Source organism: Gasterosteus aculeatus, chromosome 3 (genome assembly GCF_964276395.1).
Source record: "Gasterosteus aculeatus chromosome 3, fGasAcu3.hap1.1, whole genome shotgun sequence".
NCBI classification, from domain to species: domain Eukaryota; kingdom Metazoa; phylum Chordata; class Actinopteri; order Perciformes; family Gasterosteidae; genus Gasterosteus; species Gasterosteus aculeatus.
Genome location: NC_135690.1, coordinates 748,675 through 764,576, shown reverse-complemented (window position 1 = coordinate 764,576; position 15,902 = coordinate 748,675). Strand labels below are relative to the sequence as shown.

At 47.7% G+C, this 15,902-nt stretch overlaps 1 protein-coding gene across 2 annotated transcripts; it reads left to right on the top strand.

Annotated features, from left to right (window-relative positions):
* Nucleotides 1-793: 793 nt before the first annotated feature.
* Nucleotides 794-15,833, top strand: dspa (desmoplakin a). Of its 2 annotated transcripts, none has more exons than XM_040170787.2 (24): nt 794-1,304; nt 2,132-2,216; nt 2,441-2,559; nt 2,807-2,951; nt 4,152-4,277; nt 4,419-4,478; nt 4,572-4,739; nt 4,901-5,005; nt 5,092-5,187; nt 5,275-5,400; nt 5,516-5,668; nt 5,760-5,914; nt 6,205-6,331; nt 6,476-6,662; nt 6,778-6,998; nt 7,154-7,335; nt 7,454-7,592; nt 8,290-8,483; nt 8,607-8,769; nt 9,007-9,090; nt 9,203-9,310; nt 9,607-9,705; nt 9,821-10,318; nt 12,086-15,833. In XM_040170787.2, exons 1-24 carry the CDS (start codon nt 1,069-1,071, stop codon nt 15,299-15,301), a joined length of 6,792 nt encoding a protein of 2,263 aa, XP_040026721.2. In that variant the 5' UTR covers nt 794-1,068; the 3' UTR covers nt 15,302-15,833. The 2 variants fall into 2 exon arrangements, with proteins under 2 accessions (XP_040026721.2, XP_040026720.2); XM_040170786.2 differs by having other exon boundaries at nt 9,821-11,635.
* The last annotated feature ends 69 nt before the right edge of the window (nt 15,834-15,902 follow it).

Below are 15,902 nucleotides of genomic sequence, written 5' to 3'. Positions count from 1 at the left end.
GCGCTTCAATTACTGCCGATGTGTATAGTCAACATTGACCATGGACCTAAACAGAGGGGGATGAGAGCAAGCGTTGAGTTAATAAAAACTATTGCAGGCTGTACATGAGCTTCAGTGAGGCCCATGGGTCCAGAAAAAAGAATGTATTTCATTTTGTTTGCATGTTTGGATTAACTGGGGAAACCGTGACCACTGTGGATATCTTAGATACTAATGTGAAATAACAATAAAGCAAAACCGTGTTTAATCATAGCAGGAAATGCTGTGTCATGCTAGATGTTATTCCAAATAAATACCAATGATTTCAACCGACCCAATTCAATGATCTGCAATGCGGCTGATCTCCAAAGTACCACCGATCAAATGTCTCTGACGTGTTCAGCAGTCTGTTCAAACTACAACACGTTGGGAAGATGGCAAACAATAGCCTTTGTTTGGTCAAATAATTAGTGGCAGAGCACACATTAAATGGAGCCTTTCTGCAGCAATTCAAATCACACATGTCCTCCTGCACAGGGAGCGTTTTTTGGGGGGGTTTATTCTGGAGAAAGACTTGGCTGCTGACTTCATAAAGCACATTCCCGTTGCCGCACACCAACTGCATTAGATCATTCGATCCGCGTCCACGACACAAAGTCAAAAGCAGTTATTCATCAGAACTACACTGGAACCCATGAATCACACGATTGCGGCACTACTTCTTCCCGAGCTTCCCACGCGGGGTGGAGGCTGCGGGGGGGGGGGGGCGGCTGCTGGGTGGAGGCTGCGGGGGGGGGGCGGCTGCTGGGTGGAGGCTGCGGGGGGGGGGGGGGGGGGCGGCTGCTGGGTGGAGGCTGCGGGGGGGCGGTCGGTAAAACGCAGCAAGGTGTGGTTTCTCTCGCGAGGAGGCTTCCGTCTTTGGCCAGCGCACCATTGTCTGCGCACCGCCGAGCGCACGGGACGAAGGTGCGCGCTGCGTCCTCTGGTCGGGACACAACCGACTCTTTACACGCCCGCCTTAAAACAACCCGCGACAACTACTAGAGGAAGAAGAAGAAGGAGCAGGAGGAGGAGAAGCACTCGGCAGACATGAGTATGTCCGGCTCCAACTCGAGGCTGGCCACCCTGGGCCTGAGAAGCAACTCCAGAGCGGACCTGGCCAACGCCGGGTTCCGGGACGAGGTGTTCGGCGGAGGGAACGGCTTCCCGGGGGAGTACCCGGCGGGACAAGCCGTGCACTCGTACACGACCTTCTCCCGGACCTCCATGCACGGCGGGGGCGGGCAGAAGGTGGTCATGAGCGGGGGCGGAGGCGGCGGACCGAGGTAAGAAATCACCTGTTGCTTTGGGAACGCGTTTCATGTTCTGTCGGGTTAACGAGGCCCGCGGCTCCAGGGGCCCCTCAGCGGATTGCACAACGACACCAAGCGTCCTGCTCACAGTCTTCCGCTGGAATGGTTTCTTCCAGGTGTTTGCTAAAAAATAGTATATTATCGGAACCGTAATAACGATAATAACCGATAATAACCGATAATAGCCGAGCGGACGCGCGCACACGCCCATCGAAGGGAACCATGTTGCAACAGCGAGGGCGGTGACGGACCGTTGGAAATCATTTATTTAAATGAATGTTCAACTCGTGGAAGTTAAAAGAAGACAGAGATAAAGTGGAGAGTTGTTTTGGTTGGATTAAAATACAAGTTGATCATTTTTTTATTCATTTTCCATTCCATTTGTTCATTACTTTAGTACTTTGTTATTGTGAAAGAAAAAAAGAAAATAACTAATTCTTATCTGCATGATCGCAACTTTTTGGGAAACAATAATATAATAATGATAATATTAATATGTTTATTTCAAACAGTCTGTTTATGTGTAGGTGGTGTTCAAATTCAAAATATATTTAATTTCCTTTCATTTGAATTTGCCTTAAACTCAATGATGATGCATTCATACTATTCTACAATATATATTTATCTGGTTACTATATAAACCAAATGAAAAGTCTCTGTCTTTGTAACAAAGGCTAATAACAACAAAGCTAGCGCACACACAAGAGTGTTTAAGACACACACACACCTTAATAGCTTTACACTGTGGTATTAATCTAAGCTGTATTAGTCATACCGTTGTTTCTTTTCCTTACCTGCAGTGTTCAGCAAATTCATCAAAGGTCAGTGGTGCTGACAGGTCAGTGCCAGGACTTCCTGCAGAGAGCAAAGCAGATTCTCCAGGGTGTAAGTGCAGCACACGCATTACAATGAACACCGTTTATGTCCCATATTTGTCTGCCCTGCTTGTCCTGAATCCAATGATGTGGACGTTGTTGTTGTTGTAATGTTTTAGGTTCAGTCGTGGTCACGATGATGGCGTTATCAGATCAGGATTTAACACAACGCCATCAGCCACAGTTAAAGTGAAGCGTAGTTTTGCAAGAGGTTTGTACTGTGTGATCTCACAGGGGGGTCCACCCATGGAGGCCGAAAAGCTGCTGAACATGGCCGCAGAATGCCTGGAGCATATGAGGCTCTGCGGCAACGACCTGCAGCAAATGCGCGTATCCACGGACATCTTCAGGAGGTGAGGCGACTGGCAATCTGCGGTGTGCGTTTGTTTGCCGCCTTTGTGTGTTTGCATTTGCATGCGTCCGTTGAGGACTGTGTATGAACACTGGCTAGTTGTCTGAGGTCCCCGGAGCATCGGACTGAAAGACAAAGTCTATCCGAGGGGATTTATAGTCCCCGAACCTTCCCCCGAGCTCTCTGCTGCGTCGCTGGGCCCTTTGCAAGATTCACCAAGCGTTTTCCTCTTTTGTGTAACTCTACAGCATCGAGCAGCTGCATCACATGTACTCCGGCCTCCAACACCAGCTAGTCAGTAGTATGACCATGGGACGGCGCCGAGGCAGCGTGGGCTCCCTGGAAGGGGGGAGGATCTACAATGACGCCATGGCCTGGATCAGTCAACAGAAGGTGAGGACTGAGTGCGTCTGAGAATCTTTTTTTGATGTTTGTTACAGTACAATATAGTAAATACATTTAGAACATAATGCAATGTATGAGTTTCATGCTTCACTGTGATGTTCCAAATCTTTTTAATGACCTTTTACTGCTTTGGATGCTCATCAAACGGTGGCAGCGTCGGTGCTCTCGACTGACGCATCCCGTGACGGCCACAAACATTCTCAGTAAAACTCGACGCCCAATAGTTTTCTAACCTGTTTGAGCACCTGCATGTGTGTGCATGCCTGAACGCTCGGGCGGGTTAGTTTGCTCTCAGAATTGTACATTGTAGGAGATGGTGGGGGGGGGTACACTTACCCCGTGGCTCTGCCTGACCTCCTGTAACTGAAACCACCTGGACATGCTGCCAAAACCTGATCTGCGTATGAAAGAGGCCAGACGGGCTGGGCTGGGAGGAGGAGGGGGGGGGTTGAAACAAAGAGCTACTTAGATGACGGCGCTGTGGCAGCAAAAAGAAAAGTAGAAGTACGGCCGTGTGAATCTGACACCCTGTACGAGGCATCTGAGCTGAACTTTAACACACTGGTGGGAAAACGCCCTTCTGCTCTCGTCCACCTTCCCTCCCAACAGAAAACACACCCTGTCGACACTCCAGACCTCACCCTTCGTGCTTTGTTTCATCAGACCCGTAGATCATTAGAAAGGGAGGAAATTCACTTCTTTTTCTTTCTTTTCGGTGCATAGTTTTGTTTTTTAAGTGGAGCTACACAGCTCTGTGCCCCGCACCTCTCTTTACTGCTGGATGTTTTGTACAGACCAACATAAAACAGAGGCGAGTATTCCTGCAGGAAAAAGGAGTGTCGAGAGAACAAAAGCCCAGAGGAAGAGAGGCAGAGAAATGCGAGTTAGTGGCTGAGGTCGGTCTTCCTGGCAGAGCTCTTATCAGAGTTCAGGCCTGCGAACAAAGGGGGAAATAGTTGGGATAGTTTCCTGCTTAGCGACGGCTTGAACGCTGACATCTAGAGGACAAAGACGTCAGAGAATGTGTTCCCTCTCTGTTCAAAACAACGAGGAGCATGCACAGTGGCTGCCTTATTTTATTTAGTGAATTACTGTACAGCAATTTAGTCGTATTTCGACATTGTAATGGTGTGTTTTGCGGGATATTCGAATTGAAAAGACAATGATCTGTGATTGTGCATCTTGCAGCGCATGATTGAGATGGCTCCCTGGGGAGATGACTCTGAAACTATAGAGAAGCAAATCCTGAACCACAACAAAAGTCACAGCTCTATCCAGAGAAGCCAGGAAGTAGACCGTGCCAGAGAAGAACTGGTGAGTGATAATCCTGTTATGAAGCTCTTCCAGTCTGATTGGACTGGTTTCTTTATACATATTGTTTATTAAGCAGAATGCTATTTATCCATGATGTGCTCAAAACCATTGTAATATTAAAATACTCTTCTTTTTTTTAAGAACATGAGGGGCGACAAGTACAACCTGTCCATGCTGGATCAAGAATGGGATAGTTTGCAGGTAGAACCGATCCCTTGTATTTATTTTCTTTGGTCAACACCACCAGCTCTATCGCTTCTATCATACTTACACGCTGCCTTGTCTCCGTCTCAGAAAATGTCCCACGGCCGCGTGCAGCAGCTGCGTGAGCTGCAGGGCATCATCAATGAGATCTCCAGAGACATCATGTGGGTGAATGAGCGAGAGGAGGAAGAGCTCATGTTTGACTGGGGAGACAAGAACATTGACCAGTACATTCCCAGGAAGCAGGAGAGCTACTCGGTAAGGTCCCCCCTCCTCCCTCCTGCCTGGACGCGATCAGACCGTCGGTATCTGACGCCTTTTGTTTGCCGCACCATTCGAATCTCGGTTAGAATTATGTTGGCGCTCAAGAGACAAAAGTTGCGCCTTTCGGTGTCACTTACGTTCCGTTCTCCCGGCAGCGCCTGATGAGGGACCTGGAGGAGAAAGAGAAGGCGCTAAACAAGCTGAAGGTGAAATCGGACGGACTCGTGAACAACAACCACCCGGCCACAGATAAGATCTACGTGAGGTGTTTCGGAGAGTTTTGCTGTCCAGTACAGCCAGCTACTCATTGGGTTTTGCACTGACGACTCTCGTGTTCGCCCAACAGGCCTACATGGACACCCTGCAGACGCAGTGGAGCTGGCTCCTCCAGATCACCAAGTGCATCGACGTTCACCTGAAGGACAACGCCGCCTACAGCCAAGTGAGAGCCCGGCCCTGCTGACGAAGAATCGCCCCGTGCGTTGTGTCACCCGTGCGCTGATCAGAGCCTTTTTGCTGCCACTTTCAGTTCTTCAAGGAGGCCAACGAGACCTACGCCAAGCTGCAGAAAGACCACGAAACCATCCGAAACAAGTTCAAGTGCGACAAGACCACCCCGCTGGAAAACCTCACCGAGCTGCTGAGAGACCTGGAGGTATCACGGTGCTCGTGCTCGAACAGTTTGTTCTGTCGGGTTGACGTCTTTCTTTGTGTGGTTGCAAGGCGTGACTTGAGTTAAAAAGCCGGGTCTGATACCTGCATGTTCACAGATGCAGAAGGAGCGTTTGATGGAGAACAGGAGGCAGGTCCAAAGTCTGGTCAACAAGTCCAAGACCATCGTCAGGCTGAGACCTCGCAACCCCGAGGACAAGAGCAGCAGCCCCGTCATGGTCCAGGCCATATGTGACTTTAAACAGGACCAGGTGGGACGTGCGCTCCCCCTCACACGCACACACGAGTATGAAGTGGAGCGCTACCGGTGTACCTGAGCATGTCCTCTGCTTTGTGTTTCAGAAAGGGATTTTAAAAGGGAATGAAGGGATCCTGAAGGATAACTCCCAGCGGAGCAAGTGGCTGGTGACGGGACCCGGAGGTCTGGACATGTTGATCCCCTCTGTGTGTCTGAAGATCCCCCCGCCGAACCCGCACAGCATCGGCCTCGCCAAGAAGTAAGAGCCCTTCGTTCACGGTAGACTGGCGTGGGTTTGTGGGAATCCGTAACATAACTTTTACCGGAGCTGGACAGAAAAACCGCCTTCCTCTGTAGAAAGTCTTATTTATTTTGTTGACGTTGTTTTTTACAACCCTAAAGGCCACTACTGCGTAACTGTGTCAAAGGCTTTTACCAAACAGGAGCAATTTATCATTTTGTCAAAATGAAAAGTGTGTAATGTTATGATGCATATTAAATCTTCTTGATCGTGTGGCGTCTGCATATTAACGCTTGTGTTGCCCCTAGAAACGAGCAGTATTATGAAGCCATCATGAGCATTTGGAATCAGCTGTACATCAACATCAAGAGCCTCATCTCGTGGCAGTACTGCCTCAAAGACATGAACTACATCAGCTCGCTCACTGTCAGCATGGTAAGCTGCTAGAAACGAAACCACGCACTGTTTTCAAACCAGGCGAAGCTGAATTAGATTTAGTTCATCTGAAACCTTTTCAGTGGGAGTTTGCTCTCCTCAAGTGACTCTTGCTTGACGTGACTCCTCTCCATTGTCTCTCAGCTGTCCAAGATGCCTCCCGATGAGTATCGAAACGTTATTAAAATACTGGAGACTCACTACCAAGAGTTCCTGCGTACCAGCCAAGGCTCGGAGATGTTCGGGGAGGAGGACAGGAAAATTATCCAGGGCCGCTTTGACGACGCCCAGAAAAACTACTATGACCTCATAATCCAGCTGCCTGCTCACGGTGAGTGGGAAAGGTTTTTATCTTATCCTGAAGTTTTCAGTCAATTGCATTTGCCAAACTCCTGCTGTTTGCATCCACCGTACGTGACGTTTTAATATTCCACCCGCTAATAAAGGGAGCGAACCAACCAGCCCCAAGCTGGAGCCCACCAAGGCCCCCACGACCAAAGCCGCACCTCCCAAAGCCGTCTCCACCATCAGCCTCACCCTGCTCAGTAGTCTGCAGGAACTTCGACGCCGGCTGGCGCTGGCGGAGTCCGGTCTCACCAGTCACCTCCACGTCCCGCTGGGGGAGAACAGTGTGCACGAGTGCTCAGTGCACATCCAGAAGCTGCAGGTGTGTAACCTTTCTGTTACTGTTCTGTCTCATTTCAAACGGAGGTTCTTCACAGCTCCCTTTAAAATGTGAATATATATATATATATAATATTCATTTTTCTAAATGAAACTATTACAGTAGGGTAAAATAGCGTATTATGTATTTGTTTCTAGACTGTGCACCAAGACTTGGACTCCATCCACGATGATTACCTGCGACTAAGAGAAAAGATTCTCCGGCAGCTGGAGGGGATCCCTGCCGACTCCGAGCAAGCCAAGTTCCTCCGCTCTGAAGTGGAAATCATCAACCAGAAACTCATGGGCTTGCAGGGTCTCTACCCGGCCTACCATGAAAGGTGCTTCTGGGTTGCCTGACCTTTTTTATCCCGGAGTTATTTGGAAAATGAGCGTGATGTGAGTGAAAGCAAATTACGAGGAGGGCCATTAAATGAAATGGCTGTGTGTCTTTAACAGGCTGTCAGCTCTTATGGCCTTGCACCAGAGCCTTCTGAGGGCTGAAGATATCATTAAAGTCTACGAGGCCCGGCTGACGGAGAAGGAGACCACCTCTCTGGACCTTCAGGAGGTGGAAAGCTATCAGAGCACGCTAAAGGTTCGACTGGCTTTTTATATTTAGAACTGCTGTCTCTTGCTTTCCAGTTGGACGACTTCGGGAGAACTTACATTCATTTTTAGCACTTATTGAATCCCCTTCGTCCTACAAAGGCCACAAGTAGTAAACCACCAGCTACACTGAAGTTTCATTTGTCCATTTTTTCTTACAGTCTTCATGTCTCCTCAGTCCACTGGAATAGGTCCTGATGCACATCCTTCGCAGCTTCTTATTACAAACTTCAGCTCATTCAACCATTGACCTTTTCGGGACTTGAGTTTTTCCATTTAATGCAACTTTATACTATTCAGTTAATCAAACAAATAATAATCCAATGTACTATAGCATAACACTCACAAAGGACACCTTTCTTGCAGATAATGCTTCAACTCGTTTAGCAGGGATACATTGGCACAAATGGAATACTACAGTAATGTGTTTTTCTCAGGGTTAAAATCCTTTTGCGTTGGTTATTGCACACAGATGGCACGAGGCACTTTCTGTTGATTACAATCTGCAACCTCACTATTAGATGCCACAATGCTCCTTTCAGTCAAATTTGCGATGCAGGACTGTAAACTTCTAATGGAGGGTTTAAATAGTATAGTAGTTTTTTTTCTTAGTCTCTTTCTCAAACGGCAATTTTTCTTCCAACACGTTAATAATTTCAATCTGTTTTTGTGCATTTTTATTAAAGCAAATGAAGATTGACCTGGAGCAAAAAAGAAACCTGCTGACAGCCATGGAGTCCGACCTGGCCAAAGCGGTGCAGTGGAACGGTGAAATCTCAGAGTCCTTTCATAAGTGTGACGTGGACTTGTCCAAGTACTCGGACCTGGTGGGCCAGATGTCTGACCGCTGGCGCCGCATCCAAACCCAGATTGACAGCAGGTGGGATAATCACGTGCACGTGCAATTTCTTCGACATCCGTGCATATTCCTCACCCTCCAATCCACCCTGCTGGTAAAACCATTCAAAATATCCGCTGACCCCCCCTGCTCTTTCATCCTCAGAGTGTGGGACTTGGAGAAGCAGGAGAAACAGCTGAGTCATTATCAGAAGAGCAGGTCTCTCCTGCAGAAGTGGATAGACGATGCCAAGAATCGCCAGGACTCGCTCCAGACGGTGAAGCTCAACGACATCCAGACTCTAATGGACCACATCAACAAGCAGAAGGCACGTCGCCCATTGCTCATGTCAACAGATTGGAACCAGTCACCACATCTGAACTCATTTGATTTGATTTTGAATTGGAAGTATCCACCGCGTACGCTCAACTTGAGAAACACTGGTGTAGATGTGTGGACTTCATACTTTATTTTATTTTATTTATTTATTTTTGTCCTTGGCACCGTGGACATGACTTTGATAAGTAAATGAAAGTCATGTCCGATCTCTTTGCTTTCTACACAGGCGCTGAACACAGAAATTAAAGGAAAGCAGGAGAAAGTAGAGGACGTCCTGAAAAACAGCGACACCTGCGCTAGCTCCATAAAGGTAAGTCCTCGTGTGCACCCTTTTCTTCCGTGCTAAACTGGCTCATACATGTTTACGAGCCCAACACGTGTGGTGCAGAGTAATGTAGCCATGTTGTGTTGTGGCTTTTCAGGACTACGAGCTGCAGCTGGCTTCCTACAGTTCAGGCCTGGAGACTCTGCTCAATATTCCCATCAAGAGAACGATGCTGCAGTCGCCCGCTTCTGTGGTCCGACAAGATGTACGAGTAGCTCCTCTCCGTTAATTCACATCAAACCAATGCTGTTAATTATTGTTACTCGTCAGTTATTGCATTGAAATAATTATCTTATGTTAATCTTCTGCTTGTTGCTGATTTTCTTTTATTAAATTGAATTATTTCTCCATACTGTGGGACGAATCAATGATTTCATTTAATTCATCCAAAATATAGATTAAACAACGGTTACGTCTTTTGTTTTATGAATTTAAATTACAACCTATTTAGATTTCAATGCCTGAAATCAATATTCAACCTCCAACTTGAACTCCCCTCAGGCTTCTGACCTCCAGTCGAACTACATCGAGCTACTCACCCGCTCCAGTGACTACTACCGGTTCCTCGGGGAGCTGCTGAAGAACATGGAAGAGCTGAAGGTAGATCCACTATTTGTCAATTATCTTCTGCTAAAACAATAACGTAGAGGTTTGGTAAAAAAATCTGATGGTGGGTGACTGAGGCCGTTTCTGTTTCTGTCAATGCCGTCTTCAGATCAGGAACACCAGGATCGACATGCTGGAGGAGGAACAGAAGCGTCTCAAGGACGACGTCCAGGATCGCAACCAGAAAAACAAGTCGCTGGAGGACGCGTTGGCCCGCTACAAGCTGGAGCTCAGTCAATCCCAAAACCAGCTCATTATACTGCAGGAAGTGAAGAGTAGCACGACTAAAGAAATAAACGCTACCAAAGGCAGCCTGGAGAGCAAACAAAGCCAACTCCAAGCGCTCAATGACGAGCTGACCAAAATTAGGTTCCAGCTGGAAGACGAGATGAGCAAAAGAAGGTTGGCAGTGGATCGCTACACCAACCAGCAGGAAAAGTATGAGACGGACGTTCGCTGCAGAGAGAAAGAACTGGATGAGCTCAAGTGGACCAAGATTGACCTGGAAAAGTCTGTGAAGGACAAGGAACGTGAACTGGAGAGAATGAAGATACTCCTTGAGGAGGAAGCGGCACGACGACGAAACGCTGAATCAGATATCTCAAAGGTAAGATCACAGTGCACTCAGGAGGTTAATCATCTTAAGCAGACATACGAAACGGAGATCCACGTCACCAAGACCACGATCCTGAAGGCCTCACAGCAGAAAGAGGAGAACACGGCGGAGCTGAGAATGCAAGTTGACAGGCTCACCTCTGAGAAGAGGGATCTCGAGGAGGAGCTGAGGAGACTGAGACAGTCCATTGCTCACACAGAAGAGCAGAAGAGCAGAGCGGAGCAGGAAGCCAACCAGCAGAGGGCCTCGATGGTCCAAGAAACCAGAGTCCGCAGTGAGTTGGAGGTTCAGCTGAGAACGCTGATGCAGCAGGGAGGAGACGCTGAGCTCAAACTAAAGGAGGCCATTAAAAACACTCAGGAGAAGTGCCGGGAGATCAGCATGCTCACATTTAACCTGGAGGAGGAAGGTAAGAAGAGGAGATCTCTGGAACTGGAGATCAATCACCTGAAACAGGCTCAAGGAGATCTAATGGCAAAGAACACCTCGTACCTGGAGTCCATCAACAAGCTCAAAGTGTCCGAGGAAGAGACGCGCATCATCCGGGTGGAGCTGGAGAAGCAGACGAGAGAGAGAACCAAGACTGAGGAGAGTTCTGTCAGGCTGCAGAGCCGCATCCGCGAACTTCAGTGCTCCCTGGATGGGACAGAAGCTGAGTTGGAGAAGCAGAAGAAGGCAAACCAGGAGGAGTTCACACGCAGGAAGAGAATGGAGGCAGAGTTAGAAAGGATGACGCAAACATGCAGAGAGCACACCACCACAATTACCACTCTGAAATCTATCCAGCTGGAGACGTCCAGCTATGGGAAGAAGTATGAGCAGGACCTCACCCGCCTCCAGGAGGCTCTGGACAAGAGTATGAGGGAGCATAAGGTCACCAAGCAGGAGCTAGCTGATGTCTCAGCCGAGCTGAAGACACTCAAACAGAAGCTCCAGCAGGAACAGACTCGTATCCGTGAGCTCAACCAACGCAATGAAAGCCTGTACAAGACCATCGAGGAGAAGAGCCGGCAGCTTAACGAATACACCGCGGAGATCGAAAAGCTCAAGACTCTGACACAGAACCTGACGAAGGAGAGACTGAGGCTGGAGGAGGAGCTGAGGACAGTCAAACAGGAGAGGGATGAGCTGAAGCTTAGCAAGGACAGTGTTGATGGAGAGAGCGCCACCCAGATCTCAGCCTTGCATGTCCAGCTTCAGACTAGCTCCAAGAGGACCACGGAGCTCCAGATTCTCATCAATGACCTGACCAGGGAGAGAGAAAAGCTTAAAGTGGAAATAGACAAATTCCAAAAGCAATCCATTGAGGTATTTTTTGATTGCGACAAGGATCATCTCCACAAAATTCAACTAATTGTTTTCCTGCTTTTGCATGACTGTAAATGCAATAATAATAATAATACTATAATTAGGTTAATTTAAGGGATTATGCATGGAATTAACATACTTCGTCTTATCTTTTCAACCTTTTGACATTGCATGTTGTGGGACTGAATTTGATTAATGTAATTAATACATACTTATTGATATATTGAACATAATGTACATCAATCTTTTTACAGTACAGGTGATTGCCATTTCGAAACGTTCAATGTTTTTTTGACATCATAATTTAAATAGATAAAAAGATGTGCAATAAGCCACGTGTAACTGATTAATTCAAATTGTGGGTCTCGGCATAATCAGCTTTTTGCTTTGGGCATCACTTGATGACATTTCTTTACAGGCATAATCATTTGTTTTATTGTCTCTCCCCAGACATCGATGAGAATGCATGATTCCCAAAGCCAGTACAGCGAGGTGCTTCTGGAGAGGGACAGTTTGCTGTCCAAGCTGAAGCTACTGGAGCAGGACAAGTCCCGTCAGCTCCGTACAGAGGAGGAGCTCACTCGCATCAAGCTCACCCTGGAGGCCGAGCTCCGAAACAAACAGCGGCTGCAGGATGAAAAGAATACCGTCCTCAAGGACTTCAACTACATGAAGAGCCAGTATGAGCTGAGGGAGAGCCACATGAAGAAGTTTGAATCGGAGAGGGACCAGGCTGATCGAGACAGGCTCTCCCTGAAGAACGAGATTGAGAAGCTCGTGAGGGAGCGTAGGAGCATCGAAGAGAAGTACAAGAGTCGTTTGACCATCTCTGAAAAGGAGGCCTCAGACCTGGCTCTCAAGAGAGACGCCCTGCAGAGGGAGATACAGAGGCTGCAGCAGAGACCCAACACTACGGCACAACAGACCCAGACGGATGAAAAGGTCCCAACAATCGATCCATCCAAGCTCATATTTGACGGAGTGCGTCGCAAAGTCACCGCCCACCAGCTTTGCGACTGTGGCATCATCAGTAAAGCCACACTGGAACAGCTGCTAAAGGGAAAAAAGAGCGTGGCTGAGGTAGCTGTGGACATCCAGCTTAGTCTAAAGGGAACCGCCATCATTGCTGGTATTACAACTGGTTGCCAGGGGAAAATGCCATTCACTGAAGCGAGACGAAAGAATCTCCTCAGCAAAGAGAGCGCCATCATGCTCCTGGAAGCTCAAGCTGCAACCGGCTACATAGTCGACCCCACGTTCAATGAAAAGATGCCCGTGGATACGGCCTGCTCAAGAGGAATTGTAGACTCCGACGACAGAGACACCCTGGTGACAGCTGAAGCAGCTAGCACAGGCTTCAAAGATCCATTCACTGGCAAACTGTTATCTGTGGGTCAGGCTTGCAAACAGGGCCGTGTGAACAAGGACACAGCCATCCGCCTGCTGCAGGCTCAGGAGTCGGTGGGAGGCATTTTGGACCCTGTTCTGAGTGTGTTCCTCCCAAAAGACCTGGCCTTGGATCGCAATCTCATTGATGAGGATCTCTACAGGGCTCTGGGGAAAAAACCCTCATGCTACCTGGCGCCAGGGACCGGAGAGAAGATGACCTATAACGACCTCAGGAAGAAGTGCACAGTGGATCCTGTGTCTGGCCTGCTTCTGCTCCGTGTGTCCAAAGACACAGTGGAGGGTTTCCGAAAAAATGTTCCTATTTCAGAGCTTATAGATTCTGAACTGGTGAGCAAGGAAGAAGTAGCGGAGCTCAATGCGGGCACGATCACCATAGGAGACATTGAAAAGAAGCTAAAGTCCTATCTCCATGGGTCTACCTGCATTGCTGGGGTCTATGACGAAGCCAACGACCGAATTATGCCCTTCTATCAGGCAATGAAGGAAGGCCTGCTCATGAGGGGAACCACCCTGGAGCTTCTTGAGGCTCAAGCAGCTTCTGGCTTCATTGTTGATCCAGTGAACAATGTATTTTTGACAGTAGAAGAGGCCACAAAGAGAGCCCTCATAGGAAAAGAGTTTCAGAATAAGCTTTTGTCAGCGGAGAGGGCCGTAACTGGATACAAAGATCCATCCACGGGAAAGATAATCTCCCTCTTCGAGGCTATTGAGAAAGATCTGATTGAGAAAGGTCATGGAATCCGTCTTCTGGAGGCCCAAATTGCCAGCGGTGGGATAATTGACCCCAAAGGGAGCCACCGTATTGATGTTCCTGTTGCCTATAAAAGGGGATATTTTGACGAGGAGATGAATGAGATCCTGACGTATGAAGGTGATGACACAAAAGGGTTCTTTGACCCCAATACTAAAGAGAACCTGACATATCTTCAACTTAAGGAAAGGTGCATGACAGATAGCAAGACGGGCCTGATACTTCTGCCGCTGAGAGACAAGAACAAGTTGCAGAAGACACAGGAAAGCCGCAGCAATGTCCTGCGCAAGAGGCGAGTGGTGATCGTTGACCCAGACACTGGGATGGAGATGTCAGTGAGGGAGGCCTATCACCGTGAGCTAATTGACTATGACACCTTCCTGGAGTTGTCAGAGCAGGAGGGCGAGTGGGAGGAAATAACTATGAAGGATTCGGATGGCTCCACACGTTTGGTGATAGTGGACAGGAGAACAGGAACCCAGTACGACATCAATGACTGCCTTAAACGCGGTGTCATCGACCAGAGGTCTTTGGATCAGTATCGCGCCGGAACACTTACATTGAGCCAGTTTGCCGACCAAATCACAAGCAGAACCAGCAGCATAGAAATGAACATTGCGGCCAGCAATGTTGATGACATGGTCACCTGCAGCAGCCCCACCCAGCTCGCGCCTTCTTCTCCTACCGTTCGTAAACGCTTCAACAGTATTTCGATTACAGTTTCTCCCCCCGAGATGTTCGATGACCACAGCCCCGTGGCGGCGATATTCGACACAGAAACCTTGGAGAAAATTACTTTGTCTGAAGGACTCCAAAGAGGCATCGTTGACAGTATCACAGTGCAGAGGATGCTCGAGGCCCAGGCATGCACCGGTGGTATCATCAACCCCAGCACTGGTGAGAGGCTGTCTCTGCAGGACGCTGTCCATCAGGGCATCATCGCTGACAGCATGGCCACCAAGCTGAAAGCTGCCCAGAAAGCCTACGTTGGTTTTGAGGACGTGAAGACGAAAAGAAAGATGTCTGTAGCAGAAGCAGTGAAGGAGACATGGTTGCCCTATGAAGCTGGCCAGAGATTTTTGGAGTTCCAGTACCTAACCGGAGGCCTGTTAGAGCCTGGCTCTGGGCGTCGCATCACCATCGAAGAAGCAATCCGCAGAGGTTGGCTGGATGGTCAAGGGGCCCAGAAACTTCAAGATACACGGAAATATCTGAAGAACTTGACCTGTCCCAAGACCAAACTGAAGATCTCCTACAAGGAGGCCATGGACAGCTGCATGGTGGAAGAGAGCAATGGTATGAAGATGATACAGGCGTCCTCGATGTCCTCCAAGGGAATCAGCAGCCCTTACAACGTCTCGAACCCGGGATCTCGCTCGGGTTCCAGGGCTGGTTCTCTTGTCGGCTCCAGGAGTGGATCTCGCAGAGGCAGTGTGGATTATTCCTCCACTGTCTATAGCTTCTCCTCCAGCAGTACCAGCGTTAGCACCAACACTCACACTTAACATGTATACACAACATAACAACAAATATAAATGTAGACTAGTTATTACAACCAGTACCGATGCAACATTAATACTTTTGTAATAGTTTGCTTTTCTAAAGGCTTTGAGATTTGGGGTGGTTTGTTACTTGTACTAAATCGGATTAGAATCATATTTTGCTTGAGTGCAGGTTTTGGTGTTTTGATGTTTCAATATTCAATTCAATGCAGAGTATAATACTTCTAGAATATATCTACTAAATACATTTATTTGTCATGGCTCATTTTAATATAAGGCTTTTTTAAAAATGTAACAATTTGTTTTTAGAAAGTATGCTTCCTCATCTTCTGCATCGACACAAAATCAAGTTTTCTTTTGTTTATTCCTGCACCTTGATTTAGGTAGTAGTCCTTCATTCATTAAAAAGGTTTTTCTTGATTGCAAATGCTAAAGTTGAAGTTAAAATACTGATTTGATAATGAAATAATCAAAAATGAAAATGTTTTGCCACTAAAATGTTCTTTACTTAATAAAAATAAAGTTGTCACCACAATATTTGATTCATTTATTTGTCGTCTCATCTGCATTCAAAGCAGAAACAGTTCACTGCACGAGGAGGCAG

What these genes read in the sequence shown, in the direction of transcription:
- dspa (XM_040170786.2), top strand. Translation starts at nt 1,069, where the DNA reads ATGAGTATGTCCGGCTCCAACTCGAGGCTGGCCACCCTGGGCCTGAGA. An exon ending in CGGCCACAGATAAGATCTAC is followed by an intron (nt 5,006 to 5,091) that starts GTGAGGTGTTTC and finishes TTCGCCCAACAG; the next exon opens with GCCTACATGGACACCCTGCA. An exon ending in TCCAAAAGCAATCCATTGAG is followed by an intron (nt 11,636 to 12,085) that starts GTATTTTTTGAT and finishes GTCTCTCCCCAG; the next exon opens with ACATCGATGAGAATGCATGA.